Consider the following 16,079-nt stretch of genomic DNA (forward strand, 5'->3'; position numbering starts at 1 on the left):
CAGACGCAGGGCCGCGGGTACTCGGCACCGGGCCTCTCTGTCTCGGTTTTGGGGTTGTCACGGTGGCTAGACCCGGTCCGTGACCCTGCTAAGGGGCGTCCAATGAAAGTTGTAAGTGGTGGTGCGTGGTGCAGGTCGCGATAAATAACGAGGACACAGGGTTGCAGTCTCTTTACCTCTTTACTGAAGGCTTCAAGGTCCTCAATCCAGAGTACGGTTATCAGGGCTGTAAGAGACCGGCCGGTCCGATGGCACCTCCAGAGTTCCCTTTGCAGGTGGAAATCTGTGCCTATCTTCTAGCGCCTGTGTGTTGTAGTACTTCCCTGCTGAGCACCGCGGGATAGTCCTCACAACTGTTGTGTCTGTTTCTGATGTTATTCCCCACAACTTATGTCTGTTCTGATGTTCTTCTCCGTCCCCCAGATAATATGGGTAGGACGCACCCGTATGACGGGAAGGCCTGGAGTTCTTCCGGGACCCTAGCGTCGCCCCTCTCCCACAGTTGCCCCCTATGTCGTCTTAGGTGATTTTCGTGAGACAGCCAACCTAAAATCAACTGTCCTGCCTCTGTTTGAAGTATTGCTTGGAGCCTAATACTTCCTCGGTGTTCTGGCCACCGGCTACGTGCCTCAATAGGATGTTGCCTCGATCTTACAGCACGACTCCTATTGGTGTTATCTCCTTTTTGCTTTGATCTCGTTTCTCACTCTCCACAATAAACCTCGCTTCTTGTCCTTTCTTGAGATACCACCACGATGTAGTGCAGGCGCGGTTCCTTAACGTTCTTTTCTGTTCGCTAGGCCTCTGTCAGGATCCCACCCCTGACAGGGACCCCCCTGAATCTTCCCCTGCAACACCCTCTGCCACAGGATGTTGCTTGGTTCCAACCCAGTCAGCTTTCTGTCTAACTTTCCATCTAACCCCCAGTTTTACCAGATTGTGAGGAGTGGCCTAATACATAGCGCCCTTAGCTCCCCCTGGAGGCCAGACTATGAAGTGTATTGGTGTCTGTGATACCTGGTCAGGTGAACTCCTTCAGTGCCATCAGACGTACCATCACTCCCCTTAGCGGCGGAGCATCAGTACTGCAACGACCAGGACTCTGGGGCGCTGCATAGACATTTTGTAATTATGTAAATTCACTCTCAAAATAATTTTATCGTGTAAAAAAAAAAATAAAGTATATTGTAATTCTTACAATAATAGGGAATCGTGCACTGTATAATTTGGGATAGAAATAAAACAATCTTTGCATAAATCAATAGGACAGATAAGTATAAAGTTTGTAAGATGTGTTGTTAAATAGTTTTACTCTGAATTTTCAATGTCAAGGCTTGTCTCAGCAGGGTCCAGCTCACTAAATGCTTCACATAATATTTCTTCACAGTCTATGAAGAGGGGAGGAGGGAGGGAGCATGTTTGTGCTGTATCACATTCCAGAACACAAATATATGTCCTCATCGACCCTGTTACTGTATTTCTGAATTTTAGATGTTAGAAAACATTTTTTCCCCTTACAGTATATTCTATGTATAGTGTATATAAGTCATCAGAGCAGCTAATTTCTCCAAATATGAGCTAAGAGGAAAAACAAACTAAAACATCAAGAATACGGAGACAACATATACTGGACTATTGATTTATGCACAGTTTATTGAAAGTTTAGATATGCTTTAGGAAGTACTTACCTTCTTAACCCCTTTCTGACCTTGGACGGGATAGTACATCCGAGGTCAGAACCCCCGCTTTGATGCGGGCTCCGGCGGTGAGCCCGCATCAAAGCCGGGCATGTCAGCTGTTTTGAACAGCTGACATGTGCCCGCAATAGCGACGGGTGAAATCGCGATCCACACGCCGCTATTAACTAGTTAAATGCCGCTGTCAAATGATGACAGCGGCATTTAACCGGCGCTTCCGGCCAACGGGCCGGAAATGAGCTCATCGCTGACCCCCATCACATGATCGGGGGTCAGTGATGCGTCAGCATAGTAACCAGAGGTCTCCTTGAGAGCTCTATGGTTGCTGATGCCGGCTTGCTGTGAGCACCACCCTGTGGTCGGCGCTCATAGCAAGCCTGTAATTCAGCTACATAGGAGGGATCTATGCATCCCTCCCATGTAGCTGAGCTGATCGAGTTGTGCCAGCTTCTAGTCTCTTTTTTAAAAAATGTTTAAAAAAATATTAAAAAAATATATAAAAGTTTATATCACCCCCATTTCGCCCCATTCAAAATAAAATAATAAAAAAAAAATCAAACATATACATATTTGTTATCACCACGTTCAGAATCGCCCGATCTATCAATAAAAAAAGGATTAACCTGATCGCTAAATGGCATAGCGAGAAACAAATTTGAAATGCCAGAATTACGTTTTTTTGGTCACCGCGACATTGCATTAAAATGCAATAACGGGCGATCAAAAGAACGTATCTGCACCAAAATAGTATCATTAAAAACGTCAGCTCGGCACGCAAAAAATAAGCCCTCGACGACCACAGATCATGAAAAATGGAGACACTACGGCCGGGTTTTGGAAAATGGCGCAATTTTTTTTTTTTTTTTTAGCAAAGTTTGGATTTTTTTTTACCACTTAGATATAAAATAACATAGACATGTTTGGTGTCTATGAACTCGTAATGACCTGGAGAATCATATTGGCAGGTCAGTTTTAGCATTTAGTGAACTTTGTAAAAAAAAGTCAAACAAAAAACAAGTGTGGGATTGCACTTTTTTTGCAATTTCAACACACATGGAATTTTTTTACCGTTTTCTAGTACACAACATGGTTAAACCAATGATGTTGTTCAAAAGTACAACTCGTCCCTCAAAAAATAAGCCCTCACATTGCCATATTGACGGAAAAATAAAAAAGTTATGGCTCTGGGAAGGAGAGGATTGAAAAACCAACACGGAAAAACGGAAAATCCCAAAGTCATTGTCACGGGGTCCTTCTCAGATACCACACAATCAACAGAGCAAGAAAATAGTGAACAATTCCAAAAGCTTTATTTAGGCAAAAACAAGAAAGGTCCATATATACGATCCATCACACAAAGGATAAGATAGTCCAGAAGCCGAATGCAGTTTAGTAACCGGATAAATGTCCAAGGAGATGAGAGTCCAATAATCCAGCAGAGGATAAAAAATGGTCCATATGCTTCCCCTTCTCTCTGATGTGCTGTGTTCACATCATCATTCCACACAAGACTGTCCTGTGTGTCACCTCCCTGATATTTACAAGTCCCTCTCCTCATTCACAGGTTAGGGGGGGTGGGTCCCAGGGACTCATTGCTTCAACAAGCTAGGTCAATATGTCATTAGCATATTAGCAAACAACATTATTCACTGACCCTGTGGAGAGATAACAGTACAGGACTGTGGGGGCTGATATCAGATGGCAAATTAAGGTACCTTCACACGAAACGACTTTGTAACGATATCGCTAGCGATCCGTGACGTTGCAGCGTCCTGGCTAGCGATATCGTTCAGTTTGACACGCAGCAGCGATCAGGATCCTGCTGTGATGTCGCTGGTCGCTGAATAAAGTTCAGAACTTTATTTGGTCGTCTGATCGCCGTGTATCGTTGTGTTTGACAGCAAAAGCAACGATACCAGCGATATTTTACACTGGTAACCAGAGTAAACATCGGGTTACTAAGCGCAGGGTCGCGCTTAGTAACCCGATGTTTACCCTGGTTACCAGCGTAAAATGTAAAAAAAACAAACAGTACATACTTACATGCGTCCCCCGGCATCCGCTTCCCACACTGACTGAGCGCCGCAAAGTGAAAGTGAAAGCACAGCACATCACCGCTGTGCCCTGCTACTGCCGGCGCTCACACAGTGCAGGAAGCGGACGCCGGGGGACGCGAATGTAAGTATGTACTGTTTGTTTTTTTTACATTTTACGCTGGTAACCAGGGTAAACATCGGGTTACTAAGCGCGGCCCTGCGCTTAGCAACCCGATGTTTACCCTGGTTACCCGGGGACCTCGGCATCATTGGTCGCTGGAGAGCGGTCTGTGTGACAGCTCTCCAGCGATCAAACAGCGACGCTGCAGCGATCGGCATCGTTGTCGCTATCGCTGCATCGTCGTTTCGTGTGAAGGTACCTTAACAGCTATTCATCAATTGGCAAATAACTCATCCTACAAGAGAACACCATGATAATCAGTAACATATAAATATACACAAAATGATACCCACATAACATACAGTTAGGTCCAGAAATATTTGGACAGAGACAACATTTTTCTCATTTTGGTTATAGACATTACAACAATTTAATTTTAAACAAAACAATTCAGATGCAGTTGAAGTTCAGACTTTCAGCTTTCATTTGAGGGTATCCACATTAAAATTGGATGAAGGGTTTAGGAGTTTCAGCTCCTTAACATGTGCCACCCTGTTTTTTTAAGGGACCAAAAGTAATTGGACAGATTCAATAATTTTAAATAAAATGTTCATTTCTAGTACTTGGTTGAAAACCCTTTGTTGGCAATGACTGCCTGAAGTCTTGAACTCATGGACATCACCAGACGCTGTGTTTCCTCCTTTTTGATGCTCTGCCAGGCCTTCACTGCGGTGGTTTTCAGTTGCTGTTTGTTTGTGGGCCTTTCTGTCTGAAGTTTAGTCTTTAACAAGTGAAATGCATGCTCAATTGGGTTGAGATCAGGTGACTGACTTGGCCATTCAAGAATATTCCACTTCTTTGCTTTAATAGACTCCTGGGTTGCTTTGGCTTCATGTTTTGGTCATTGTCCATCTGTAGTATGAAACGACGACCAATCAGTTTTGCTGCAGTTGGCTGGATCTGAGCACACAGTATGTCTCGGAATACCTCAGAATTCATTCGGCTGCTTCTGTCCTGTGTCACATCATCAATAAACACTAGTCACTCAGTGCCACTGGCAGCCATGCATGGCCAAGCCATCACACTGCCTCCACCGTGTTTTACAGATGATGTGGTATGCTTTGGATCATGAGCTGTACCACGCCTTCGCCATACTTTTCTCTTTCCATCATTCTGGTAGAGGTTGATCTTGGTTTCATCTGTCCAAAGAATGTTCTTCCTGAACTGTGCTGGCTTTTTTAGATGTTTTTTAGCCAAGTCTAGTCTAGCCTTTTTATTCTTGACACTTATGAGTGGCTTGCACCGTGCAGTGAACCCTCTGTATTTACTTTCATGCCGTCTTCTCTTTATGGTAGATTTGGATATTGATGCGCCTACCTCCTGGAGAGTGTTCTTCACTTGGTTGGCTGTTGTGAAGGGGTTTCTCTTCACCATGGAGGTTATTCTGCGATCACCCACCACTGTTGTCTTCCGTGGGCGCCCAGGTCTTTTGGCATTCATGAGTTCACCAGTGCTTTCTTTCCTTCTCAGGATGTACCAAACTGTACATTTTGCCACTCCGAATATTGTAGCAATTTCTCGGATGGGTTTTTTCTCTGTTTTCACAGCTTAAGAATGGCTTGTTTCACCTTCATGGAGAGCACTTTTGACCGCATGTTTACTTCATAGGAAAACCTTCCAAATGCAAGCACCACACCTCAAATCAACTCCAGGCCTTTTATCTGCTTAGTTGAGAATGACATAATGAAGGGATTGCCCACACCTCTCCATGAAATAACCTTGGAGTCAATTGTCCAATTACTTTTGGTCCCTTGAAAAAACAGGGTGGCACAGGTTAAGGAGCTGAAACTCCTAAACTCTTCATCCAATTTTAATATGGATACCCTCAAATGAAAGCTGAAAGTCTGAACTTCAACTGCATCTGAATTGTTTTGTTTAAAATTAAATTGTGGTAATGTCTATAACCAAAATGAGAAAAATGTTGTCTCTGTCCAAATATTTCTGGACCTAACTGTATCCCACCATCACAGTCATGAAGGGGTTAATGCTGCTTTCCTGTTCACTCCAGAAATTCTGAGATGAATGTATGCTTTCCTTCCCTGTGTGCTTATTTTTTCCCCTTATCTGTAGAGATAAGTAGGAAGTAGTAGCTTCCCTACTTATCATGAACATAAACTGCAGCACAGATTCATCTCAGCTAAAAGTCTAGACCTTAGATCAGAGCAGGCGCTGGTAAGCCTGCAGCACAGCCTGTCAGATCGCTGATCTGACACAGTGCTGTGCAGTGTCAGATCAGCGATCTCTCAATATAACATGATGTCCTTCCCCCCGGGGCAATGTTATAAAGTAAAAAAAAAATATTCATATGTGTAAAAAAAAAAAAATTCCTAAATAAATAAAAAAAAAAAGAAAAAATTATATATATATATATATATATATATATATATATATATATATTGTTCCCATAAATACATTTCTTTATCTAAATAATAAAAAAACAATAAAAGTACACATATTTAGTATCGCCACGTCCGTAACGACCCCACCTATAAAACTGTCCCACTAGTTAACCCCTTCAGTGAACACCGTTAAAAAAAAAAGAGGCAAAAAACGCTTTATCATACAACCGAACAAAAAGTGGAATAACACGCGATCAAAAAGACGAATGCAAATAACCATGGTACCGCTGAAAACGTCATCTTGTCCCGCAAAATACAGCATCATCAGCAAAAAAATAAAAAAGTTATAGTCCTCAGAATAAAGTGATGCAAAAATAATTATTTTTTCTATAAAATAGTTTTCATGTATAAAAGCGCCAAAACATAAAAAAATGATATAAATGAGGTATCGCTGTAATCATACTGACCCGAAGAATAAAACTGCTTTATCAATTTTACCAAAAGTGGAATGGTATAAACTCCCCCCACCAAAAGAATTTCATGAATAGCTGGTTTTTGGTCATTCTGCCTCACAAAAATCAGAATAAAAAGCGATCAAAAAAGGTCACGTGCCCGAAAATGTTACCAATAAAAACGTCAACTCGTCCCGCCGAAAACAAGACCTCACATGACTCTGTGGACCAAAATTTGGAAAAATTATAGCTCTCAAAACTATTTTGTGCAATAAAAAGCGTCTTTTAGTGTGTGACAGCTGCCAATCGTAAAAATCCGCTAAAAAAACACTATAAATAGTAAATCAAACCCCCCCTTCATCACCCCCTTAGTTAGGGAAAAATAAAAAAAATTAAAAAAATGTATTTATTACCATTTTCCCGGTAGGGTTAGGGCTAGGTTTAGGGCTACAGTTAGGGTTGGGGCTACAGTTAGGGCTAGGTCTAAAGTTAGAATTGGGGCTAAAGTTAGGGTTTGGATTACATTTACGGTTGGGATTAGGGTTAGGGGTGTGGTTAGGGTTATGGTTGGGATTAGGGTTAGGAGTGTGTTGGAGTTAGGGGTGTGGTTAGGGTTGGGATTAGGGGTGTGTTGGGGTTAGGGGTTTGGTTGGGGTTAGGGGTGTGGTTGGGATTAGGGGTGTGTTTAGGTTAGGGTTTCAGTTAGAATTGGGGGGTTTCCACTGTTTAGGCACATCAGGGGCTCTCCAAACGCGACATGACGTCCGATCTCATTTTCCATCCAATTCTGCGTTGAAAAAGTAAAACAGTGCTCCTTCCCTTCCGAGCTCTCCCATACACCAAAACACGGGTTTACCACAACATATGGGGTATCAGCGTACTCAGGACAAATTGGACAACAACTTTTGGGGTCCAATTTCTCCTGTTACCCTCGGGAAAATAAAAATTTCACTGCTCTGCGTTATAAACTGTAGTGAACTACTTGGGGGTTCAAAGTTCTCACAACACATCTAGATAAGTTCCTTGGGGGGTCTAGTTTCCAATATGGGGTCACTAGTGGGGGGTTTCTACTGTTTAGGTACATCAGGGGCTCTGCAAATGCAACGTGATGCCTGCAGACCAATCCATCTAAGTCTGCATTCCAAATGGCGCTCCTTCCCTTCCGAGCTCTGCCATGCGCCCAAACGGTGGTTCCCCTCCACATATGGGGTATCAGCGTACTCAGGACAAATTGGACTACAACTTTTGGGGTCCAATTTCTCCTGTTACCCTTGGGAAAATACAAAACTGGGGGCTAAAAAATAATTTTTGTGGGAAAAAAAAGAATTTTTATTTTCACAGCTCTGCGTTATAAACTGTAGTGAAACACTTGGGGATTCAAAGCTCTCACAACACATCTATATAAGTCCCTTAGGGGGTCTACTTTCCAAAATGGTGTCACTTGTGGGGGGTTTCAATGTTTACGCACATCAGTGGCTCTCCAAACACAACATGGCGTCCCATCTCAATTCCTGTCAATTTTGCAGTGAAAAGTCAAACGGCGCTCCTTCCCTTCCGAGCTCTGCCATGTGCCCAAACAGTGGTTTACCCCCACATATGGGGTATCAGCGTACTCAAGACAAATTGCACAACAAGTTTTGGGGTCCAATTTCTTCTCTTACCCTTGGGAAAATAAAAAATTGGGGGCGAAATATCATTTTTGTTAAAAAATATGATTTTTTTATTCTTACGTCTCTGCATTATAAACTTCTGTGAAGCACTTGGTGGGTCAAAGTGCTCACCACACATCTAAATAAGTTTCTTAGGGGGTCTACTTTCCAAAATGGTGTCACTTGTGGGGGGTTTCAATGTTTAGGCACATCAGTGGCTCTCCACATGCAACATGGCATCCGATCTCAATTCCTGTCAATTTTGCATTGAAAAGTCAAACGGCGCTCCTTCCCTTCCAAGCTCTGCCATGCGCCCAAACAGTGGTTTACCCCCACATATGGGGTATCAGCGTACTCTGGACAAATTGTACAACAACTTTTGGGGTCCATTTTCTCCTGTTACCCTTGGTAAAATAAAACAAATTGGAGCTGAAGTAAATTTTTTGTGAAAAAAAGTTAAATGTTAATTTTTATTTAAACATTCCAAAAATTCCTGTGAAACACCTGAAGGGTTAATAAACTTCTTGAATGAGCACCTTGAGGGGTGCAGTTTTTAGAATGGTGTCACACTTGGGTATTTTCTATCAGGTAGACCCCTCAAAATGACTTCAAATGAGATGTGGTCCCTAAAAAAAAATGGTGTTGTAAAAATGAGAAATTGCTGGTCAACTTTTAACCCTTATAACTCCCTAACAAAAATACATTTTTGTTCCAAAATTGTGCTGATGTAAAGTAGACATGTGGGAAATGTTATTTATTAACTATTTTGTGTGACATACAGTACAGACCAAAAGTTTGGACACACCTTATTTAAAAATGTTTCTGTATTTTCATGACTATGAAAATTGTACATTCACACTGAAGGCATCAAAACTATAAATTAACACTTGTGAAATCATATACTTAACAAAAAAGTGTGAAACAACTGAAAATATGTCTTATATTGTAGGTTCTTCAATGTAGCCACCTTTGGCTTTGATGACTGCTTTGCACACTCTTGGCATTCCCTTGATGAGCTTCAAGAGGTAGTCAAGGGGAATGGTTTTCACTTCACAGGTGTGCCCTGTCAGGTTTAATAAGTGGGATTTCTTGCCTTATAAATGGGGTTGGGACCATCAGTTGTGTTGTGCAGAAGTCTGGTGGATACACAGCTGTTAGTCCTACTGAAAAGACTGTTAGAATTTGTATTATGGCAAGAAAAAAGCAGCTAAGTAAAGAAAATGAGTGGCCATCATTACTTTAAGAAATGAAGGTCAGTCAGTCTGAAAAATTGGGAAAACTTTGAAAGTGTCCTCAAGTGCAGTGGCAAAAAACAACAAGCGCTACAAAGAAACTGGCTCACATGAGGACAGCCCCAGGAAAGGAAGACCAAGAGTCACCTCTGCTTCTGAGGATAAGTTTATCCGAGTCACCAGCCTCAGAAATCGCAGGTTAACAGCAGCTCAGATTAGAGACCAAGTCAATGCCACACAGAGTTCTAGCAGCAGACACATCTCTGCAACTGTTAAGAGGAGACTTTGTGCAGCAGGCCTTCATGGTAAAATAGCTGCTAGGAAACAACTGCTAAGGACAGGCAACAAGCAGAAGAGACTTGTTTGGGCTAAAGAATGCAAGGAATGGACATTAGACCAGTGGAAATCTGAGCTTTGGTCTGATGAGTCCAAATTTGAGATCTTTGGTTCCAACCACCGTGTCTTTGTGCAATGCAGAAAAGGTGAACGGATGGACTCTACATGCCTGGTTCCCACCGTGAAGCATGGAGGAGGAGGTGTGATGGTGTGGAGGTGCTTTGCTGGTGACAATGTTGGGGATTTATTCAAAATTGAGGGCATACTGAACCAGCATGGCTCCCACAGCAACTTGCAGCGGCATGCTATTCCATCCGGTTTGCGTTTAGTTGGACCATCATTTATTTTTCAACAGGAGAATGACCCCAAACACACCTCCAGGCTGTGTAAGGGCTATTTGACCAAGAAGGAGAGTGATGGGGAGCTATGCCAGATGACCTGGCCTCCACAGTTACCAGACCTGAACCCAATCGAGATGGTTTGGGGTGAGCTGGACGCAGAGTGGAGGCAAAAGGGCCAACAAGTGCTAAGCATCTCTGGGAACTCCTTCAAGATTGTTGGAAGACCATTCCTGGTTACTACCTCTTGAAGCTCATCAAGAGAATGCCAAGAGTGTGCAAAGCAGTCATCAAAGCAAAAGGTGGCTACTTTGAAGAACCTAGAATATAAGACATAATTTCAGTTGTTTCACACTTTTTTGTTAAGTATATAATTCCACATGTGTGAATGTACAATTTTCATAGTCATGAAAATACAGAAAATTCTTTAAATGAGAAGGTGTGTCCAAACTTTTGGTCTGTACTGTATCTCTGTGATTTAAGGGCATACAAATTCAAAGTTGGAAAATTGTGAAATTTTCTAAATTTTTGCCAAATATGTTTTTTTTTTCACAAATAAACGCAGGTAATATCAAAGAAATTTTACCACTATCATGAAGTACTATATATCACGAGAAAACAGTGTCAGAATCATCAGGATCCGTTGAAGCGTTCCAGAGTTATAACCTCATAAAGGGACAGTGGTCAGAATTGTAAAAATTGGCCCGGTCATTAACGTGCAAGCCACCCTTGGGGCTTACGGGGTTAAAAACACCAGTTACTTATTTTAATCTGTAAAAATTGTCTGGCCGCACATTTTGATGCCAACTCTGATACCGTGAACCTGTTTGGTCCAGGCTGGAGGTATCTTGGTTTCATGCAGGGTATCGCTATCTGTGTGACAGTGGTGTGAGGTCAGGGGCTCAAAGTCATTTAACCCTTTAAAAACATAATTTACCTGTTCAAATCTGTAACACTGTCCGGCTGCCCATTTTGATGCTGATTGTTGTGCCCATTTGGGCCAGGCTGGAGAGATGCGAGATTGATGTGAGGCATCCCTTCCTGTATGTCTGCAGTCTGAGTGGCCCAAAGTCAGTTAACCCTTTTGATAACGCCCTTCTGTGCCCACTTTGATGCTCATTTTTATGCAACTTAATTATTTTGTGTAGCTGCATTTAAATCCATCCACCTCACCCCATTGTATTGTTATTGTGATTACTTCTAATTGTTATTACACTTGTAAAAAAAAAAACACACACAAAAAAGAACAAGTTGTGAATAAGAAACAACTTCAGCTTCATATTCATGTCATGCACCTGTCCCTGCCAGACATTGCCCAGCTAAATCTCTCAGGTCCCAATTCTTCAAGTATTTGGTGTTGATGAACAATGCACTGAAGTGAGAGGCGCCATATTGTACATTTACTGCTAGGGACTTTGGAGCATCTTTCAGCTGTTTTCCACCAGTGCACGATGTCTCCACCTGTCAGGGACTGGAGCACATTTCTGTCTTCATTTATGACACTTTATGACATTGATGCATTTGTTGTCAGTCATGCCCCTTCCCAGTGAAGCTCCACCCACTTGATGAAGTTGCCCGGGGCATAAAACTGCTAAATATCACAAAATTGTTACTTAGCTCTAAGGAGCCTGAAAATTGGGACATTTCAAGCAGTTTTATGACAGAAAACTGGGGAAAACTGCTTGATGAATCGGTCCATTAGAACTTTCATTACATGGTTATATTACCTAATATAATAATTTTATTTCTATAGTGCCAACATATTCCGCAGCGCTTTACAACTTATAGAGGGGACTTGTACAGACAATAGACATTACAGCATAACAGAAATCACAGTTCAAAACCGATACCAGGAGGAATGAGGGCCCTGCTCGCAAGCTTACAAACTATAGGAAAAAGGGAGACACGAGAGGTGAAATTACTTCAGTCTTGTGCATGGAAAACACCTTCAAAGTGCAAAGAAAAATTAAACCTTATGTTGGCAAAATAGCTATTTAACTAATGAACTAGATCCATAAGAAATGACAGCAGCCCCTGATCAGGATGATTCCTGTCACTGTCACATCCAGTCCTGCTGCTCAGCCGTAGGATCATCGCACACACACAGTACATAGTACGGTAGCACGTTCTCCAGCAGAGGGCGCTCCTGGGCTCCACAGACTGCTCTGTCTCTCGGTGACTTTCTCCACTCTGGTGTGACTCTGCCTTCCCCGGGTGATAATAATCACTGGTGATTCCTGTGACTCCTCTCATCCCGCGGAGCTGGTACTGACCCCGGCGCAGGGTGACATCATCTGATCACAACTCTCCTCTCATTCACAGATGTCAGAGATTTCGTAGAAGCGGCAACCACTGAATGTCACTACCTGAACGGGACGCAGCGGGTGCGGTATCTGCAGAGATACATCTACAATCAGGAGGAGTTTGTTTACTTTGACAGCGATGAAGGGAAATTCATAGCGAAGACGGAGTTCGGTAAACATCAGGCAGATAACTGGAATAGTGATAAGGATTTCCTGGAATACCAGAGGAGCAGCGTGGAGACATACTGTATACCCAACTATGATATCCTACACAGTGTTACTGCTGACCGGAGAGGTGAGACCCTGTATATACTGTATTATACTGCACATATTACATGTACGATATAGAGGAGATATAATATTAATAATAATATACACAGAATCACTGGTGACCGGGGGTGAGACCCCTGTATATACTGTATTATACAGTACATATTACATGTAGGATATAAAGGAGGAGATATAATAATAATAATAATATACACAGTATCACTGGTGGCCGGGGATGAGACCCCTGTATATACTGTATTATACAGCACATATTACATGTAGGATATATGTAGGATATAGAGGAGATATAATAATAATATACACAGTATCACTGGTGGCCGGGGATGAGACCCCTGTATATACTGTATTATACAGCACATATTACATGTAGGATATATGTAGGATATAGAGGAGATATAATAATAATATACACAGTATCACTGGTGACCGGGGATGAGACCCCTGTATATACTGTATTATACAGCACATATTACATGTAGGATATAGAGGAGGAGATATAATAATAATATACACAGTATCACTGGTGACCGGGGGTGAGACCCCTGTATATACTGTATTATACAGCACATATTACATGTAGGATATAGAGGAGGAGATATAATAATAATATACACAGAATCACTGGTGACCGGGGGTGAGACCCCTGTATATACTGTATTATACAGTACATATTACATGTAGGATATAAAGGAGGAGATATAATAATAATAATATACAAAGTATCACTGGTGGCCGGGGATGAGACCCCTGTATATACTGTATTATACAGCACATATTACATGTAGGATATAAAGGAGGAGATATAATAATAATAATATACACAGTATCACTGGTGACCGGGGTGAGACCCTGTATATACTGTATTATACAGCACATATTACATGTAGGATATAAAGGAGGAGATATAATAATAATATACACAGTATCACTGGTGACCGGGGTGAGACCCCTGTATATACTGTATTATACAGCACATATTACATGTAGGATATAAAGGAGGAGATATAATAATAATAATATACACAGTATCACTGGTGACCGGGGTGAGACCCTGTATATACTGTATTATACAGCACATATTACATGTAGGATATAAAGGAGGAGATATAATAATAATATACACAGTATCACTGGTGACCGGGGTGAGACCCCTGTATATACTGTATTATACAGCACATATTACATGTAGGATATAAAGGAGGAGATATAATAATAATAATAATATACACAGTATCACTGGTGACCGGGGGTGAGACCCCTGTATATACTGTATTATACAGCGCATATTGCATGTAGGATATAGAGGAGGAGATATAATAATAATATACACAGAATCACTGGTGACCGGGGATGAGACCCCTGTATATACTGTATTATACAGTACATATTACATGTAGGATATAAAGGAGGAGATATAATAATAATAATATACAAAGTATCACTGGTGGCCGGGGATGAGACCCCTGTATATACTGTATTATACAGCACATATTACATGTAGGATATAAAGGAGGAGATATAATAATAATAATATACACAGTATCACTGGTGACCGGGGTGAGACCCTGTATATACTGTATTATACAGCACATATTACATGTAGGATATAAAGGAGGAGATATAATAATAATATACACAGTATCACTGGTGACCGGGGGTGAGACCCCTGTATATACTGTATTATACAGCGCATATTGCATGTAGGATATAGAGGAGGAGATATAATAATAATATACACAGAATCACTGGTGACCGGGGGTGAGACCCCTGTATATACTGTATTATACCGCACATATTACATGTAGGATATAGAGGAGGAGATATAATAATAATATACACAGTATCACTGATGACCGGGGGTGAGACCCCTGTATATACTGTATTATACTGCACATATTACATGTAGGATATAGAGGAGATATCATAATAATATACACAGTATCACTGGTGACCGGGGGTGAGACCCTGTATATCCTGTATTATACCACACATATTACATGTAGGATATAGAGGAAGAGATATAATAATAATATACACAGTATCACTGATGACCGGGGGTGAGAACCCTGTATATACTGTATTATACAGCACATATTACATGTAGGATATATGTAGGATATAGAGGAGATATAATAATAATATACACAGTATCACTGGTGACCGGGGATGAGACCCCTGTATATACTGTATTATACAGCACATATTACATGTAGGATATAAAGGAGGAGATATAATAATAATAATATACACAGTATCACTGGTGACCGGGGGGGTGAGACCCCTGTATATACTGTATTATACTGCACATATTACATGTAGGATATAAAGGAGGAGATATAATAATAATAATAATATACACAGTATCACTGGTGACCGGGGGTGAGACCCCTGTATATACTGTATTATACTGCACATATTACATGTAGGATATAAAGGAGGAGATATAATAATAATAATATACACAGTATCACTGGTGACTGGGGGTGAGACCCTGTATATACTGTATCATTCAGCACATATTACATGTAGGATATAGAGGAGGAGATATAATAATATACACAGTATCACTGGTGACCGGGGGTGAGACCCCTGTATATACTGTATCATACAGCACATATTACATGTAGGATATAGAGGAGATAGAATAATAATATACACAGTATCACTGCTGACCGGAGAGGTGAGACCCTGTATCTTCTGTATTATATAGCACATATTACATGTAGGATGGAGGAGATATAATAATAATATACACAGTATCACTGCTGACCGGAGAGGTGAGACCCCTGTATATACTGTATTATGCAGCACATATTACATGTAGGATATAGAGGAGATATAATAATAATATACACAGTATCACTGGTGACCGGGGATGAGACCCCTGTATATACTGTATTATACAGCACATATTACATGTAGGATATAAAGGAGGAGATATAATAATAATAATATACACAGTATCACTGGTGACCGGGGTGAGACCCCTGTATATACTGTATTATACAGCACATATTACATGTAGGATATAGAGGAGATATAATATTAATAATAATATACACAGTATCACTGGTGACCGGGGGTGAGGCCCTGTATATACTGTATCATTCAGCACATATTACATGTAGGATATAGAGGAGGAGATATAATAATAATATACACAGTATCACTGGTGACCGGGGGTGAGACCCCTGTATATACTGTATTATACAGCACATATTACAT

At 41.2% G+C, this 16,079-nt stretch overlaps 1 protein-coding gene across 2 annotated transcripts in view; it reads left to right on the top strand.

The window, feature by feature from the left end:
• Positions 1–16,079, top strand: part of LOC143806159 (H-2 class II histocompatibility antigen, E-S beta chain-like) — a 287,273-nt gene that overhangs the window by 156,738 nt on the left and 114,456 nt on the right. For both annotated transcript variants that reach the window (XM_077286171.1, XM_077286169.1), the window contains one exon: positions 12,583–12,858. In XM_077286171.1, the coding sequence (XP_077142286.1) occupies positions 12,583–12,858 (276 nt within the window). The remainder of the gene's footprint in view (positions 1–12,582; positions 12,859–16,079) is intronic.

The sequence above is a fragment of the Ranitomeya variabilis genome, chromosome 2 (assembly GCF_051348905.1).
Source record: "Ranitomeya variabilis isolate aRanVar5 chromosome 2, aRanVar5.hap1, whole genome shotgun sequence".
Lineage (NCBI taxonomy): Eukaryota > Metazoa > Chordata > Amphibia > Anura > Dendrobatidae > Ranitomeya > Ranitomeya variabilis.